Below are 19,306 nucleotides of genomic sequence, written 5' to 3' on the forward strand. Positions count from 1 at the left end.
TATACAGGAAACCAACTGCTACTAACAGTATCTTACACGGATCCAGTTTTCATCCCCCACAACTGAAGAAAAGTATCCCCTATGGGGAGTTTCTTCGATGAGACGGAACTGCTTGGATGATGAGCAATTAGAGAAAACCATTTTGGAAACGAGAAATCGGTTTTAGTCCAGAGGTTATAAAGAAAAATACATCAAATTGGGAGAAGACAGAACAAGATCTGTACCAAGATTGAAAACCCTGGAAATAAAAGGAGAAAAAAATCAAATGATGAAACAATCCGGATGGTTTTGACATATAGTAAGGAAAACTATGAAATAATAAAGATCCTTAAAAACCACTGGAGTGTCCTAAGAAAAGATCCGGACATAGGACCAAAAATAGGTGAACAACCGAGCATATCATACAAAAAAGCACCGTCACTTCAAGATAAACTGGTGAACAGCCTTCTAACACAAACTAAGTTGGAAAAATCAAATTGGCTAGTCAACCAACAAACTGGATTTGTGTACTGTAACAAATGTAAAGCATGCAAGAGTGGAATGCACATGAAAGAAATTAAAGATCACATGGGAAGAACATTTAAAATCAAAGAAAGGATAACATGTGAATCAACGTATGTAGACTATGTAATCATGTGCAATTGCGGACTTTGGTACATTGGTAGTACCATTTGCCCTCTTAAAAAGAGAATACTGGAGCACCTGCGTGCAATCCAAAATGAGGATACAAACTATGCAATTGTTAAATATCTGAAAACACATGATGAAAGAAACAAAAACAGGAGGGACATTAAGTACTTTGGCCTGATAACTGTACCGAAGAGCGAGAGAGGAGGCAACAGAACATTGAAATTACGGAGATTGAAATCTCGTATGATCATAAGATTCAAGACTAAGACCCCATTTGGGATAAATGGGGACGAAGAATTACACAGCCATCTGTAGGAATACCAGAGAGGGAACCCTTATATGCAAAACTTGTATATAACAAAAAATTCTATTTTAGAGACAAAAAGGCAAAAATGAATATGGTACATGTTTATCAAAAATGTGACATGGCGAAAGAGGACTCTAACTATAGTGCACTAAGCATATTAGAGGGGAAATGTATACAGTATAAATAATGCAAACAACGCATGCTCCATCTGGAAATGTGAGAGCAAAAAATGGTTGAATGAGCACTGAGCTCTGTATGAACTTGCAAACAAAGACTGAATACTGCTATAAAATGATTTGTATTCGCCAAAACTACAAGAACAATTGAAACAATCTGATAAATTGCCTTATTTTGCAGAATTTCAAATTCAACAAAATAGCGAGCAAAAAATTTAACATTTATATGACATTAATTAATCATGAACATTGATCTGCAGTGACAGCCTACCATGTAAATAATCACTCATGTTCTTTTTGAAATTGGTAACATTTATATTCATATGGAACTACATTTCCCAGAATGCCTCTTAAATGGCATATATGGGAACCTTTAAAAGGTGAAAGAAATGAAGGACTCGCATACCGTGAGCAAGACTGTGAATCAGTTGAAACGCGTTGGTGGTGGTTTATGGTGTTGATTTGCACTTAATAAATCCTTGAGAACTAAACTCCGGTGGAGTGCGGTGCTTTCCTGTGTAAGGAACCTTTGATGTACAGATATATGTTGAAACCTACAGCTCTTGATAAGCAAATATACTGTGGCAAAGGAAGGGTCCCTCTATCTGGGGTTTGTGGACCTTTCCTCGGCACTCGATTTAGTCAATCGAGCTAAATTGTTGACGATTTTATTGAATTTTGGTGTTGACCCACCCTTGGTCAATTTTTTTGCGGTTTTACATAATGATTTATTAGCGACAGTTAGGGTTACTCAAGAAGGAAGATGCACGAACCACTTTAGTTCTAGGAGGGGAGTCAGACAAAGTTGTATTCTGGCTCCCCTCCTGTTTACTCTGTATATAAATGCTCTGGAGGGGTCTTTAGAAGGGGCCACATTGGATGTACCGCATATAGGGGAAGCGGTGATCCCGGTTCTCCTGTATGCGGAGGATGCGGTTCTTTTAGCAAGGACTGGGCTTGGGCTACAAAGATTATTAGACTCCTTTTGGAGATTTTATGGAGTCACTAGATTTGAAAGTGAACACTAAAAAGTCACATGTTATGGTGGTGGGGAAAAATTGTAGTAATCAAAAGATAAAAACGTTTTACTGTGGGGAAGCAGTCTTATCCAGGGTACCGGTTTCACATATCTAGGGGTACTTTTTGATCAAAGGGGGACTTGGGCGGCACAGCAAAACCTTAAGAGTAATGCCTTAGTTCGATCTACCTCTGCACTCCTGGGTTTTGCTAAAAGATTGGGGGCAAAACCTATAGAGGCTCTTTTGCAAATATATAAATCTAAATGTCTTGCTATAGCGACATATGGGTCATCCATTTGGGGTTATACCTCACAGGAAAAGATTCAAATGGGTGAAAATAGGTTTCTGAGGTCTCTTCTAGGGTTGCCCCAATCTACCCCTACCTACTCAGTGCACACTGAGTTAGTACTGGGGTATGTGACAGATGTGTTAAGAATGCCCCCCCTGATGTGCTGGGTTAAGACCTGGCTGAATCAGGAAATCACCCTGAACCACGGGATCCTACTGGATTGTATATCTTTGGATAGGGTAAATAGGATTCCATGGCTCTCATATGTGAAAGCCATGTTTACAAAATTAGGGAGACCTGAGATCTGTATTACTCCAGAATGTATCAGAAAGGAAGATGTAGAGTGGACAAAGCTACATTTCTTGAATATCCTAGGTGTGGAACGTGAGGAGTTGGAACTTAAGAACGTAACTGTCAGAGCCAACTTTGTTATTAACTTCCCCCTCACTTGAGCCTTAACTGAAAATAGTTACTCGTCCTTTTCATCGACTGCTCCTGACAAAATTTCGTTTTAATTTAATCCATTTTACTTTGGGTGATTATCCGACTTGGGGGAAACTAGAGAATGTTCAACCCTGTAAATGTGACAATTTTTCCACGCAGGACACAATCCATTTTATTATGTTCTGCGAGTTTTACCGTGAAATGCGAGGCACATTTTGCTACCAATTTTGAAAGAGGCAGGCTTCACACAAGTGAAACCAGCCCTGATGTACTTACAGAAACTAAGTAATACTAGTGACATGTTCTGTGTTGCTAGCAGTGCGGAGGAAATCTAAGATAGGGATAACTAAACAAAATTAATTATGTCTTGAGTTATAATGCCCCACGTATATATTTGTCGCTAGTTATAGTATATCACGCTATGAAATTGTATATTGACTGTTTTTATCTTATTATTCTGAGTATACATATCTAGTGAACTTATGAAATGGTAGTATATATATTCATGATGGATATTGGTCACTATCTATATGATATATTTCTTTAATGAAATTGTATAATTGTTTTTATTCTCTCATATTTATTGTACATATATTCAGTGAATCTTTGAAAGGGTTGTATATATGTATTTATGTTTGTCTTTTTATGATTTTAATTATGATCTTAATTAATCGAAATAGTGTTTTGACTGACTGACTGTGTGTGTGTGTATATGTGTGTATATATATATATATATATATATATATATACCAGAGAAGGATCGTGATAAGAGAGAATAAATCTTCCTGAAATATTTACCTACTGCGTGTTGGTCCGTTATTCTGTGGTATAAAGCACACCGAATGCAGAATCTACAAGGATATATATATATATATTCACTGAAAAAACCATAGGTTATAGACCATATATAGTTAGGAATTTGCATTTACAAAACCTTGAAAATTCACTGAAAAAACCATAGGTTAGAGACCATATATAGTTAGCTGGACATTTTATTGACATAAAACCAATGAAATTCCATAAATAGTTAGCTGCACTAACTATATATCGCGCACCCGCAATCCACTGCTGATGATGTCACATATTACATCATTCATGACATGGTCAGTGACATCACTGATGACATCTCAAATGACATCACTGATGACATCATCTAGTGTCTGTGTGTTTTTGTAAAGTTTAAATATGTTTTACATATTGAAGAATGAGTGGATGTATGGAAGACTGAGTGTGTGTGTGGCTGGCTGGGAGGTGTGTGACTCTGCATATCAATGTGTACTTGTATCAGTGATTGTATAAGAGAGTAAGTATGTGTTAGTATATGTGTGAAAAGTATGGTGTTCTGTGTTTAACTGTATAGATGAGGAAATCGAAGTGTGATTGATTCTTCACAGGACTGACTAGGTGTATGAGTGCATATGATAGTGTTGTAATAATGAGTGACTTTATGTATGAGTGATTGTATGGGTGAATGAGTGAATGTGTGTGTAGAAGTAGGAATCAGTGAGTGCGTATGTAGTAACTGGTATTGGTGTGTCATGATGTCATCAGTGATGTCATTTGAGATGTCATCAGTGATGTCACTGACCATGTCATGAATGATGTAATATGTGACATCATCAGCAGTGGATTGCGGGTGCGCGATATATAGTTAGTGCAACTAACTATATATGGAATTTCATTGGTTTTATGTCAATAAAATGTCCAGCTAACTATATATGGTTTTTTCAGTGAATTTTCAAGGTTTTGTAAATGCAAATTCCTAACTATATATGGTCTATACCCTATGGTTTTTTCAGTGAATTTCATTGGTTTTTTAAAAGCTAATATCTATAGCTGTAAAATATATTCTTTATTACGTGACGTATCACGTAGCCACGTGAGACGCCTCATGACGCGTCGCATAACCGTGACGTATCGGCTCTGCAGCGCAAACAAAACCCGTAACGTAAGCGTGCCGGAGCACGCTTACAGATATATATCTTTTTTTTAACCTTAATTAGACAAAATCCACACGTGCACATATCTTGAGGCCTTGCAAAGGCACATCAAACAAACAATCCCTACAATTTTGCCTAGTTTGCTGGAAATCTATTCCCTTAAATTTTTTTTTACTGTTTCTCTTGGTTTTCCCCTTGTTACGCTTACCGGGACGCTACCCGGTACGCGAACCGGACGCTCCAAAAACACAAGATGGCGGACTCCCGCTACGCTGCCGGTTAGCTGCCCGGTTCGCGTACCGGGAAGCGCCTCTACTGCGAAAAATCGCGGGGGACTTTAATATCCCCCTCATCAATCCTAGGGGGTCAGGAGGGGTTTACCTTGCCCCCTTTCCTTCATTTCCCCCTTCTTTTTTCACCACATCTTGTCTCTCGAACCTACCGAGAGACAAGATGGCGGCCGCTCCAGGCTGTTTACAATGTTGACAGCTACGCTGCCGGTTAGCTGCCCGGTTCGCGTACCGGGACGCGCCTCTACGGCGTAAAATCGCAAAAAAATATTTTTTTTTATTTTTTGCCCCGCGGGGCACTTTAATATCCCCCTCATCAATCCTAGGGGGTCAGGAGTGGTCTACCTTGCCCCCTTTCCTTCATTTCCCCCTTCGTTTTTCACCACATCTTGTCTCTCGATCGTACCGAGAGACAAGATGGCGGCCGCTCCGGACTGTTTAGAATGTTGACAGACACCGGAGAGCCAATCAGCTTCGCTTCGCGAAGTTCCGTTACGCGTCAGGTACGCGAACCGGGGCGCTAACCGGAGCGCTGTCACAGATATATATATTTTTTTAAACGTTAATTTCTCAAAATCCACTGGAGCACATATATTGAGACATAGCAAAGGCACGTCGGGCAAACCATATCTACAATTTTGCCAAGTTTCATGTAAATCTATTCAGCCGTTCGAGCTAAAAGTGAATCCAACCGCCCTATGGAAAAATGAATGGGAAAAACGCGTTTTGGGACCCCCCTTTTTTCTCGGCCCCCCCTTGACGAAACCCCCCCAAATTTTCAGGGGTTGCTCAGAAACAAAATGTGCAATTTTCCTGCAAATTTCAGCCAATTCCGTCCACAAACGCCAAAGTTATTAGACATAGAATTTTCAGAAATCCCATAGAGAAAAAATCCTAACTATATATACCCACTGGCTATCGCCAGTAGGTAATATACATATTTAAACATATATAATCTGCATATCTATATAAATATAAATGCATGCATACATATACATATATGCATACATATGCATGTTATTTACATGAAAGTTTTAAAAACACTAATAAAAGCAAAGCTAAAAAGCCACCTCATTACAAACAGAATGGCTTTAACTTAAACGAGGGCGAGATCTATTGCATTTTCAATGCTTGTTTACTTTGGTTCTATCAAGAAGGCATTCAGATGTGTCACACATTTGCCATAAATTCTGAATGTTAGCACTCTAGTTGCTCATTAGATCACTGTAGTAAAGCTAGTGCTCACCAGGGAAGTCTGCTGCTAATCATGGTTTGCAGCCATTTTCCAGCATTTTTTATCCCGCAGACTTTCAGTCCGCATACCATTATCCCGCAAGGTCATTGACCTCGCATACCATTATCCCGCATTTTTTCAAAACGCATGTGCATTTATCGCGCATGCCTTTACAAAGAATTACGTTTTAAAGGCATGTATGGTAAATGCATTTGCGTTGTGAAAACCACGATGACGAGAGAGGTAAGTGGGTTTGTGTTAATTTTTTCGTGGGTTAGTGATTGTGTAGTGTAGTGTAGTGTTGTGTAGTGTAGTGTAGTGTTGTGTTAGTGTAGTGTAGAGTTGTGGTGGTTGTTTAGTGTAGGGTCATGCTGGGGGTAGTGTTTTAGGGTTTAGGGTTGTGTTGTAGTGTTTGCGTAGTGTAGGGTCATGCTGAGGGTAGTGTTTTAGGGTTTTGGGTAGTGTTGTAGTGTTTGCGTAGTGTAGGGTCATGCTGGGGGTAGTGTTTTAGGGTTTTGGGTAGTGTTGTAGTGTTTGCGTAGTGTAGGGTCATGCTGGGGTGTAGTGTTTTAGGGTTTTGGGTAGTGTTGTAGTGTTTGCGTAGTGTAGGGTCATGCTGGGGTGTAGTGTTTTAGGGTTTTGGGTAGTGTTGTAGTGTTTGCGTAGTGTAGGGTCATGCTGGGGGTAGTGTTTTAGGGTTTTGGGTAGTGTTGTAGTGTTTGCGTAGTGTAGGGTCATGCTGGGGGTAGTGTTTTAGGGTTTTGGGTAGTGTTGTAGTGTTTGCGTAGTGTAGGGTCATGCTGGGGGGTAGTGTTTTAGGGTTTTGGGTAGTGTTGTAGTGTAGGGTCATGCTGGGGGTAGTGTTTTAGGGTTTTGGGTAGTGTTGTAGTGTTTGCGTAGTGTAGGGTCATGCTGGGGGTAGTGTTTTAGGGTTTAGGGTAGTGTTGTAGTGTTTGCGTAGTGTAGGGTCATGCTGGGGGTAGTGTTTTAGGGTTTAGGGTAGTGTTGTAGTGTTTGCGTAGTGTAGGGTCATGCTGGGGGTAGTGTTTTAGGGTTTAGGGTAGTGTTGTAGTGTTTGCGTAGTGTAGGGTCATGCTGGGGGTAGTGTTTTAGGGTTTAGGGTAGTGTTGTAGTGTTTGCGTAGTGTAGGGTCATGCTGGGGGTAGTGTTTTAGGGTTTAGGGTAGTGTTGTAGTGTTTGCGTAGTGTAGGGTCATGCTGGGGTGTAGTGTTTTAGGGTTTTGGGTAGTGTTGTAGTGTTTGCGTAGTGTAGGGTCATGCTGGGGGTAGTGTTTTAGGGTTTAGGGTAGTGTTGTAGTGTTTGCGTAGTGTAGGGTCATGCTGGGGGTAGTGTTTTAGGGTTTAGGGTAGTGTTGTAGTGTTTGCGTAGTGTTGTAGTGTTTGCGTAGTGTAGGGTCATGCTGGGGGTAGTGTTTTAGGGTTTAGGGTAGTGTTGTAGTGTTTGTGTAGTGTAGGGTCATGCTTGGGGTAGTGTTTTAGGGTTTAGGGTAGTGTTGTACTGTTTGTGTAGTGTAGGGTCATGCTGGGGGTAGTGTTTTAGGGTTTAGGGTAGTTTAGTTGTTTAGTGTATGCTAAAGGCATATTCGTTCTAAAAGTTTTCGTTATTTTAATTTGCGGCCTAATAGTACATGCGGGATTTTTTTTGCGGACTGATGGTATGCGGGATTTCGTCATATATTCGCTAATCATACTTTCTATGGCAAAATGAACCCACTCATGTTGTTCATTTTTAAATTAAATGTTTTAAGAGTTACCACTTTATTCCAATCAAGATGGCTTCAGGTGTGCAATACCTTTGTAATAAGTAGGACTGTTAGCACTCTAGTTGTTCTTTAGAACACTCTGGGACATTCTGTCATTGGGCTATAGTTGGGCTACATCTGGCTGATATTTGGGCTACGTTTGTTTTTTTTGTCTCTGGTGGCCATCTTTGGGCTACATTGGGCTACATTTGGGCTCCAACATATATATAGCCCAATGTAGCCCAATATATATTTTTCAAAGTAAATTTTCGTAAAAACCACTGGAGCCTATATCTTGAGACATAGCAAAGGCACATCGGGCTACCAGTCCCTACAATTTTGCCAAGTTTGGTGTAAATCCATTCAGCCGTTCAGGCTAAAAGTGAGGCCAACCGCCCTATGGAAAATTGCATGGGAAAAACACGTTTTGGGACCCCCCTTTTTTCTCGGCCCCCCTTGACGAAACCCCCCCAAATTTTCAGGGGCTGATCAGAAACAAAATGTTACATTTTCCCGAAAATTTCTGCCAATTCTGTCCTCAAACGCCAAAGTTATTCGACATAGGATTTTTTTCCTATGGGATTTTTGAAAATTCTAACTATGTATACCTACTGGCTATCGCCAGGGTTTTGGGTAGTGTTGTAGTGTTTGCGTAGTGTAGGGTCATGCTGGGGGTAGTGTTTTAGGGTTTTGGGTAGTGTTGTAGTGTTTGCGTAGTGTAGGTCATCCTAACTATATATACCTACTGGCTATCGCCAGTAGGTAATATATATATTACCTACTGGCGATAGCCAGTAGGTATATATAGTTAGGATTTTTTTCCTATGGGATTTTTGAAAATTCTATGTCGAATAACTTTGGCGTTTGAGGACAGAATTGGCTGAAATTTTCAGGAAAATGGAACATTTTGTTTCTGAGCAGCCCCTGAAAATTTGGGGGGGTTTCGTCAAGGGGGGGCCGAGAAAAAAGGGGGGTCCCAAAACGTGTTTTTCCCATGCAATTTTCCATAGGGCGGTTGGCCTCACTTTTAGCCTGAACGGCTGAATGGATTTACACCAAACTTGGCAAAATTGTAGGGACTGGTAGCCCTATGTGCCTTTGCTATGTCTCAAGATATAGGCTCCAGTGGTTTTTACGAAAATTAACTTTGAAAAATATATATTGGGCTACATTGGGCTATATATATGTTGGAGCCCAAATGTAGCCCAATGTAGCCCAAAGATGGCCACCAGAGACCAAAAAAACAAATGTAGCCCAAATATCAGCCAGATGTAGCCCAACTATAGCCCAATGACAGAATATCCCAGAGTGTTCTAAAGAACAACTAGAGTGCTAACAGTCCTGCTTATTACAAAGGTATGGCACACCTGAAGCCATCTTGATTGGAATAAAGTGGTAACTCTTAAAACATTTAATTTAAAAAGGAACAAAATGAGGGGGTTCATTTTGCCATAGAAAGTATGATTAGCGAATATATGACGAAATCCCGCATACCATCAGTCCGCAAAAAAAATCCCGCATGTACTATTAGGCCGCAAATTAAAATAACGAAAACTTTTAGAACGAATATGCCTTTAGCATACACTAAACAACTAAACTACCCTAAAACACTACCCCCAGCATGACCCTACACTACACAAACAGTACAACACTACCCTAAACCCTAAAACACTACCCCCAGCATGACCCTACACTACACAAACACTACAACACTACCCTAAACCCTAAAACACTACCCCCAGCATGACCCTACACTACGCAAACACTACAACACTACCCAAAACCCTAAAACACTACACCCCAGCATGACCCTACACTACGCAAACACTACAACACTACCCTAAACCCTAAAACACTACCCCCAGCATGACCCTACACTACGCAAACACTACAACAAAACCCTAAAACACTACCCCCAGCATGACCCTACACTACGCAAACACTACAACACAACCCTAAACCCTAAAACACTACCCCCAGCATGACCCTACACTACGCAAACACTACAACACTACCCTAAAACACTACCCCCAGCATGACCCTACACTACGCAAACACTACACTACCCAAAACCCTAAAACACTACACCCCAGCATGACCCTACACTACGCAAACACTACAACACTACCCTAAACCCTAAAACACTACCCCCAGCATGACCCTACACTACGCAAACACTACAACACTACCCAAAACCCTAAAACACTACACCCCAGCATGAACCCTACACTACGCAAACACTACAACACTACCCTAAACCCTAAAACACTACCCCCAGCATGACCCTACACTACGCAAACACTACAACACTACCCTAAACCCTAAAACACTGCCCCCAGCATGACCCTACACTACGCAAACACTACAACACTACCCTAAACCCTAAAACACTGCCCCCAGCATGACCCTACACTACGCAAACACTACAACACTACCCTAAACCCTAAAACACTGCCCCCAGCATGACCCTACACTACGCAAACACTACAACACTACCCTAAACCCTAAAACACTACCCCCAGCATGACCCTACACTACGCAAGCACTACAACACTACCCAAAACCCTAAAACACTACCCCCAGCATGACCCTACACTACGCAAGCACTACAACACTACCCAAAACCCTAAAACACTACCCCCCAGCATGACCCTACACTACGCAAACACTACAACACTACCCAAAACCCTAAAACACTACCCCCAGCATGACCCTACACTACGCAAACACTACAACACTACCCAAAACCCTAAAACACTACCCCCAGCATGACCCTACACTACGCAAACACTACAACACTACCCAAAACCCTAAAACACTACACCCCAGCATGACCCTACACTACGCAAACACTACAACACTACCCAAAACCCTAAAACACTACACCCCAGCATGACCCTACACTACGCAAACACTACAACACTACCCAAAACCCTAAAACACTACCCCCAGCATGACCCTACACTACGCAAACACTACAACACTACCCAAAACCCTAAAACACTACCCCCAGCATGACCCTACACTACGCAAACACTACAACACTACCCTAAACCCTAAAATACTACACCCCAGCATGACCCTACACTACGCAAACACTACAACACTACCCAAAACCCTAAAACACTACCCCCAGCATGACCCTACACTACGCAAACACTACAACACTATCCTAAACCCTAAAACACTACGCCCAGCATGACCCTACACTACGCAAACACTACAACACTACCCTAAACCCTAAAACACTAGCCCCAGCATGACCCTACACTACGCAAACACTACAACACAACCCTAAACCCTAAAACACTACCCCCAGCATGACCCTACACTACGCAAACACTACAACACTACCCTAAACCCTAAAACACTACCCCCAGCATGACCCTACACTACGCAAACACTACAACACAACCCTAAACCCTAAAACACTACCCCCAGCATGACCCTACACTAAACCACCACCACAACTCTACACTAACACAACACTACACTACACAACACTACACTACACAACACTACACTACACTACACAATCACTAACCCACGAAAAAATTAACACAAACCCACTTACCTCTCTCGTCATCGTGGTTTTCACAACGCAAATGCATTTACCATACATGCCTTTAAAACGTAATTCTTTGTAAAGGCATGCGCGATAAATGCACATGCGTTTTGAAAAAATGCGGGATAATGGTATGCGAGGTCAATGACCTTGCGGGATAATGGTATGCGGACTGAAAGTCTGCGGGATAAAAAATGCTGGAAAATGGCTGCAAACCATGATTAGCAGCAGACTTCCCTGGTGAGCACTAGCTTTACTACAGTGATCTAATGAGCAACTAGAGTGCTAACATTCAGAATTTATGGCAAATGTGTGACACATCTGAATGCCTTCTTGATAGAACCAAAGTAAACAAGCATTGAAAATGCAATAGATCTCGCCCTCGTTTAAGTTAAAGCCATTCTGTTTGTAATGAGGTGGCTTTTTAGCTTTGCTTTTATTAGTGTTTTTAAAACTTTCATGTAAATAACATGCATATGTATGCATATATGTATATGTATGCATGCATTTATATTTATATAGATATGCAGATTATATATGTTTATATATGTATATTACCTACTGGCGATAGCCAGTGGGTATATATAGTTCGGATTTTTTCTCTATGGGATTTCTGAAAATTCTATGTCTAATAACTTTGGCGTTTGTGGACGGAATTGGCTGAAATTTTCCGGAAAATGGCACAGTTTGTTTCTGAGCAGCCCCTGAAAATTTGGGGGGGGTTTCGTCAAGGGGGGGCCGAGAAAAAAGGGGGGTCCCAAAACGCGTTTTTCCCATTCATTTTTCCATAGGGCGGTTGGACTCACTTTTAGCTCGAACGGCTGAATAGATTTACATGAAACTTGGCAAAATTGTAGATATGGTTTGCCCGACGTGCCTTTGCTATGTCTCAATATATGTTCTCCAGTGGATTTTGAGAAATTAACGTTTAAAAAAATATAAATATCTGTGACAGCGCTCCGGTTAGCGCCCCGGTTCGCGTACCTGACGCGTAACGGAACTTCGCGAAGCTGATTGGCTCTCGTGTCTGTCAACATTCTAAACAGTCCGGAGCGGCCGCCATCTTGTCTCTCGGTACGATCGAGAGACAAGATGTGGTGAAAAATGAAGGGGGAAATGAAGGAAAGGGGGCAAGGTAGACCACTCCTGACCCCCTAGGATTGATGAGGGGGATATTAAAGTGCCCCGCGGGGCAAAAAATAAAAAATATTTTTTTTGCGATTTTACGCCGTAGAGGCGCGTCCCGGTACGCTCACCGGGCAGCTCACCGGGCAGCTAACCGGGCAGCTAACCGGCAGCGTAGCTGTCAACATTGTAAACAGTCCGGAGCGGCCGCCATCTTGTCTCTCGGTAGGTTCGAGAGACAAGATGTGGTGAAAAAAGAAGGGGGAAATGAAGGAAAGGGGGCAAGGTAAACCCCTCCTGACCCCCTAGGATTGATGAGGGGGATATTAAAGTCCCCCGCGATTTTTCGCGGTAGAGGCGCTTCCCGGTACGCTAACCGGCAGCGTAACGGGAGTCCGCCATCTTGTGTTTTTGGAGCGTCCGGTTCGCGTACCGGGTAGCGTCCTGGTAAGCGTAACAAGGGGAAAACCAAGAGAAACAGTAAAAAAAAAATTAAGGGAATAGATTTCCAGCAAACTTGGCAAAATTGTAGGGACTGTTTGTTTGATGTCCCTTTGCAAGGCCTCAAGATATGTGCACGTGTGGATTTTGTCTAATTAAGGTTAAAAAAAATATATATATCTGTGGAGCACGCTTACGTTACGGGTTTTGTTTGCGCTGCAGAGCCGATACGTCTTGGTTATGCGACGCGTCATGAGGCGTCTCACGTGGCTACGTGATACGTCACGTAATAACGAATATATTTTACAGCTATAGATATTAGCTTTTAAAAAACCAATGAAATTCACTGAAAAAACCATAGGTTAGAGACCATATATAGTTAGCTGGCATTTTATTGACATAAAACCAATGAAATTCCATATATAGTTAGTTGCACTAACTATATATCGCGCACCCGCAATCCACTGCTGATGATGTCACATATTACATCATTCATGACATGGTCAGTGACATCACTGATGACATCACTGATGACATCTCAAATGACATCACTGATGACATCTCAAATGACATCACTGATGACATCATGACACACCAATACCAGTTACTACATACGCACTCACTGATTCCTACGTCTACACACACATTCACTCATTCACCCATACAATCACTCATACATACAGTCACTTATTATTACAACACTATCATATGCACTCATACACCTATGCAGACACTCACACACTGCCACTCATCCATGGAGTTACTCACACACCTAGTCAGTCCTGTAAAGAATCAATCACACTTCCATTTCCTCATCTATACAGTTAAACACAGAACACCATACTTCAGTGACATCACTGATGACATCTCAAATGACATCACTGATGACATCTCAAATGACATCACTGATGACATCATGTCACACCAATACCAGTTACTACATACGCACTCACTGATTCCTACGTCTACACACACATTCACTCAATCACCCATACAATCACTCATACATACAGTCACTCATTATTACAACACTATCATATGCACTCATACACCTAGTCAGCCCTGTGAAGAATCAATCACACTTCGATTTCCTCATCTATACAGTTAAACACAGAACACCATACTTTTCACACATATACTAACACATACTTACTCTCTTATACAATCACTGATACAAGTACACATTGATATGCACAGTCACACACCTCCCAGCCAGCCACACACACACTCAGTCTTCCATACATCCACTCATTCTTCAATATGTAAAACATATTTAAACTTTACAAAAACACACAGACACTAGATGTCATCAGTGATGTCATTTGAGATGTCATCAGTGATGTCATCAGTGATGTCACTGACCATGTCATGAATGATGTAATATGTGACATCATCAGCAGTGGATTGCGGGTGCGCGATATATAGTTAGTGCAACTAACTATATATGGAATTTCATTGGTTTTATGTCAATAAAATGCCAGCTAACTATATATGGTCTCTAACCTATGGTTTTTTCAGTGAATTTTCAAGGTTTTGTAAATGCAAATTCCTAACTATATATGGTCTATAACCTATGGTTTTTTCAGTGAATATATATATATATATATAATGTGTGTGTAAAATCTATCTTTGGTTTAACCCTTTTCATACAGTGGCATTTTTCAGTGGCATTTAAATTTTACATCCTCCCACAACAGCATTGGCCAGGCGGTCCGCTCACTTCAGCCAGTGGCCATTTCAAACGTTGTTTAAAAAAAATAACAATAAATTCTACTGATCATGTGCATATCCACCCTCAGAATAGTGTGGTTCACTGCCATAGCTAGTGGGTCAAACACAGTGATGGTTCATTTTTAAATCATTTATTTATTTTAAAGCACTTGCCTGCCACCTTTCGCGAGAGGTGTTTTTACATTGTTTTTATTAAACTGAATTTCTCTTGCATATGTTTGCATAAAAATTGCACACTTGCTATGTCCAGACGCATTGTCTTTGCTAATGCTCGTTTGCCTTTAAATGTAGTGTTTGACCTCTAGCTTTAACGCTTCACTTTTTAGTGGAGCATTCACCTTTCAGTGGAGTACTCAGTTAGTTTCCTCCTACACACACCTATGGATCTGTGAAATCACTTGGCCATTAGAGTGGTAATGTTTGTTTTGAGAAAAGGGCACATTCATGAGGCTTTGTGCTATGCAGTCTTGCTTTTCAGAATCTGTAAACAGTGTTGAGAGACCGTAAATGTTTTAAATATAAACATATTCTCTCTGTTCTGTCAGCAGAGGATAATGGAATGGTGTGAAATGCAAATATTTTATGAAGTGCTGTGAGCCTTGGTTTGATTGGACCAGTTTATCCCTAGACCCCATTGCCCCTAGATCTAATCTAAAGCTAGTTTTTATTTAATATGTTTGACAGGCACCTACAGAGGGAGAGCGAATCAAGAGGGGGGGTGGAGGGAATTACATGATTCATTCATACATGTTTATATCATAGCATTTATTTCCACTGAATGTTTAGTGAATCTAATTTTTTTAGTTGTGTGCCAAATTACGATTACTGCTCTGAACCGGTTACCATTTACGCAATATACCTAAGTAAAACTGTACACTTTAAACAAAACTATTGTAAACATTGTTTGATTTTTTTATACAGATGACCTTCCTCATTGGGTCCTGTCGGCTATGAAATGTCTTGCAAATTGTAAGTATGCTGCTCTTTTGAATATCTCTGTAATCTTACATTGAAGACTAAAATAAAAGGTGATGAAAAAATGTCAACTGAAATAATGCATCCAGAATATAAAATTATGCTTGAGTTTATATAAAAAAAGGTTATGCCCAACTTCAAAATACAGTGCTTCCCTTTAATCATTTGAATAGCTTGTCTTTAAATGTGAACTGGTTGACTCATAAATGGTTTCAATTGTCCAAATAATTGAAAGACCTCACTGGTATGTCCAGGTATACTTCTCTAGACTGGAGGGTAAGTCCTGGTCTCAGACCTGGTACATGACTGTTTCTTGTACGGCAAGGAGTTAAAAAATGTATGGAAGTATGAATGTATGTTCATCTGTGGGCTTCTCCACATCACGCTTCAATTCTTATGGGACATATCTTTCAAATGTGCATAGCTTTCATAAGCAATATGCTGTCATTCCATGAGTTTAGATTCTGTGGCTTACTCCTACTTTTGGTCATGTAGTGGCAGGGTACACGGCCTGAGCCCCCCCCAGCATGACTAAGCGCCTTGCAACTCTAGTCCTGGTTAGTAGAACAAAGACAGCAGCTCAAGTAACCTTTAAGTTTGTACCCTTTCAAATAGCTAGCCAGCTTTTGAATGTAGAAATTGAGGCCCAAGCCACCTTGGTTTTCCCTCACACCTTGTATTGGTGATCTTTTTTTGGCTCTTTCCCCCTACAATTGGTGAAGGGATCTTTCTACAAGCTCTTTGGTACTGGCTAACCAGGTCTTTTGTGGGGGTATACTTTATAGTGCCCAGAAAACCTAAACTCAAAGGTACTGATATTGAGCTACTAGAACCAAGTTATATTATTGGCTCCATCTGGCAAGGACTCCACTTTCTTTGCTGCCACCTGGATGGAAATTTACTGGAAGATCAAGGTGCCCTTTAAGAAGAGGTTTCTGCTACAGGCATGTCTGCCGTTCTCAACTGGACATATGTCTGCCTGAGGAATCCATGAAGTGCAGACCAGGCATTATTCTCTTTTGGCCTGACTACTTTTAAGATGTCTTCTATAGACCATTCTGGGAGATAGTGGTTTTCCCGTAGTCACTGGTGCTGGCCCACATACAACTGACGAGCAGTACAAGTCTGACTAGAAACGCCCATCAAGTCCTTCTCAAATCCAAGAGCACTAACCACTCACCTGAAATCCAGGTAGTCAGCAGGGGCGATGACTTTATCCCCAACCTCCCTAGACCATGTCTCAGACTCACTGGATTGTTATGAACAGTGGTTCTGACAAATATTCTAAGAGTGAAGGGGTATTTGGGACAACAAACGAACACAAAAAGAAGCGACACAATAACCTCTGCAACCAGGACCTGCTGGGTTCTTATCTGCAGACTCATCAACTTCTATCTCTGGGGGTTTCAAGAATCAACACGTCAATAACACTGAAATGTTCTTATGATAAGAATTAACTATTATGTTTTTCTCATAACATTAATCACCTGATTAAGGCACAAGAGTCACACGCATATATTGTGCTATTTCTCCTTGGATGTCTTGTCCCAAAAGTTTTATATTCTACTTGGATTTAACTAGGATTGAAAAGAAAAGTCCACATATGATATTTAGCCCACATTTCACATGAGCTTACTTGTATTACTTATATTAGGTAGGTATCTAACCTTTAGTTTAGTTGAACTACGCCTCCTCTTGTTCTTTCTTGTGACGCTATACATATAGTGAGCATACATTAAACATTCCTAACAAGAAGTCTGAATGGGTTGGTTATACAAACACAAGATTATGCCAAACGCAACACTACTTAGTTTCTAGCACCTAGAAAATGACACCACATATCAAAATATGCCATCTAAGATACTTCAGTTATTCATGGTAATAAGGTATCAAAGAAACAACCTCAAGCGGTATCAGCAAACCAATGTTCTTAATAGATGACAACAATTAACAGTTCTGAAACAAGCACAAGTCTATACCCATACGGTGTGGGATACAGTTGCCAAGTGCTGCCATAGTGCCTGGAGGAGGCCTGGGCCGTTCCCACCCACGCAGTGGCAGAGGGTAGAGATGCAGCCTGAATACTGCTGACTTTCTGGGCAGAACGGTTTCCACATCAGTAGTCTTGAAGTGCTACGCCTGGTCGAGGACGTCTGGTTTCTCTGTTGATGTCCAATCCACCTTATGGACATCCCATTTGATGGCAATTGCCTTTTTGGTAACAAGGCGGACTCGGCGCTCGAGTGCTTCAAGGATTCTAGGGCTATGGCCAGATCCTTGGGCCTCATGGCAATCTCTCGCCCCACGCAGCCTGCTTTTCACCCCTTCCGTGGCTATGGAAGGGCTGCCCCACCTCATTCAACCCAGTCCAGCCACCGGCCCATGCAAGCTAGCCAGCCTATGCGTGGCCACGGACGTGGGACCCAGCGACATGGGGGGGGGGGGGCAGCGGGCTAGCCAGTCCACCCTTAACCCCCCTGCAGCAGCCTCCAAGCCCTCCCAGTCCAACCTTTCAGGGCCACCAGAGGCCGGTGAGGGGCAGGATTCGCCATCACCTCCCCCACTGACAAACCATCATGTAGGACAGGTGGGTTTTGCAGATAGTCCGTAGGAGGTCCATGCCACCATCCTTCCATTGCATGTCGGAGGATCACTTGGCCCTTCTCCGCCAGGATGTTGGAGAGCTCTTGGCCAAGGAAGGTATTGAAAGGGTCACTGTGCCAGAAGTTGGTCGTGATTGTTCCCACTACTTTCTGGTACCCAAGAAAGACAAAGACCTACGTCCTATCATAGACCTCAGTCCCACAACCGCTTCCTCCTGAAGGCGAAGTTCAAGATGCTCACGTTGGCTCCGGTCCTGTCTGCCCTCGACCACGGAGACTGGATGGTAGCATTGGACTTGCAGGACGCATTATTCCATATTCGCGCCTTGCCAGCCCACAGGCGTTACCTGCGATTCATGGTAGGCCACAAGCATTTTCAATTCACCGTTCTCCCCATTGGCCTTACCAGCACCCCATGGGTGTTCACGAAGGTGATGTCAGTGGTTGCAGTTCATCTGGGCAGATCAGGGGTTCTAGTCTTCCCCTATGTGGACGACTAGCTGTTGAAGGCGGGATCGCCCCGGCTGTCGTCTCCCAACTGCAGACTACGCCGGACCTCCTGCACTCACTGGGGTTCACTATCAACGTACCGAAGTCACACATGATTCCCTCTGAGAAGCTCCTTTTCATTGGAGCAGTTCTGGACATAGCGCTGTTTCGAGCTTATCCTCCCCAGCAGCGAGTCCGGGATATTCAGGCTATGGTACCGATGTTTCAGCCTCTATCCTGGATTTCGGTGATAAATATCCTGAGGCTGTTGGGCCTCATGACATTC

At 42.0% G+C, this 19,306-nt stretch overlaps 1 protein-coding gene across 4 annotated transcripts in view; it reads left to right on the forward strand.

Moving 5' to 3' along the window:
- Positions 1–19,306, forward strand: part of DEPDC1 (DEP domain containing 1) — a 362,287-nt gene that overhangs the window by 128,282 nt on the left and 214,699 nt on the right. For all 4 annotated transcript variants that reach the window (XM_078668810.1, XM_078668806.1, XM_078668812.1 and 1 more), the window contains one exon: positions 15,875–15,922. In XM_078668810.1, the coding sequence (XP_078524936.1) occupies positions 15,875–15,922 (48 nt within the window). The remainder of the gene's footprint in view (positions 1–15,874; positions 15,923–19,306) is intronic.

Source organism: Lissotriton helveticus, chromosome 1_2 (assembly GCF_964261635.1).
Source record: "Lissotriton helveticus chromosome 1_2, aLisHel1.1, whole genome shotgun sequence".
Taxonomy (NCBI): domain Eukaryota; kingdom Metazoa; phylum Chordata; class Amphibia; order Caudata; family Salamandridae; genus Lissotriton; species Lissotriton helveticus.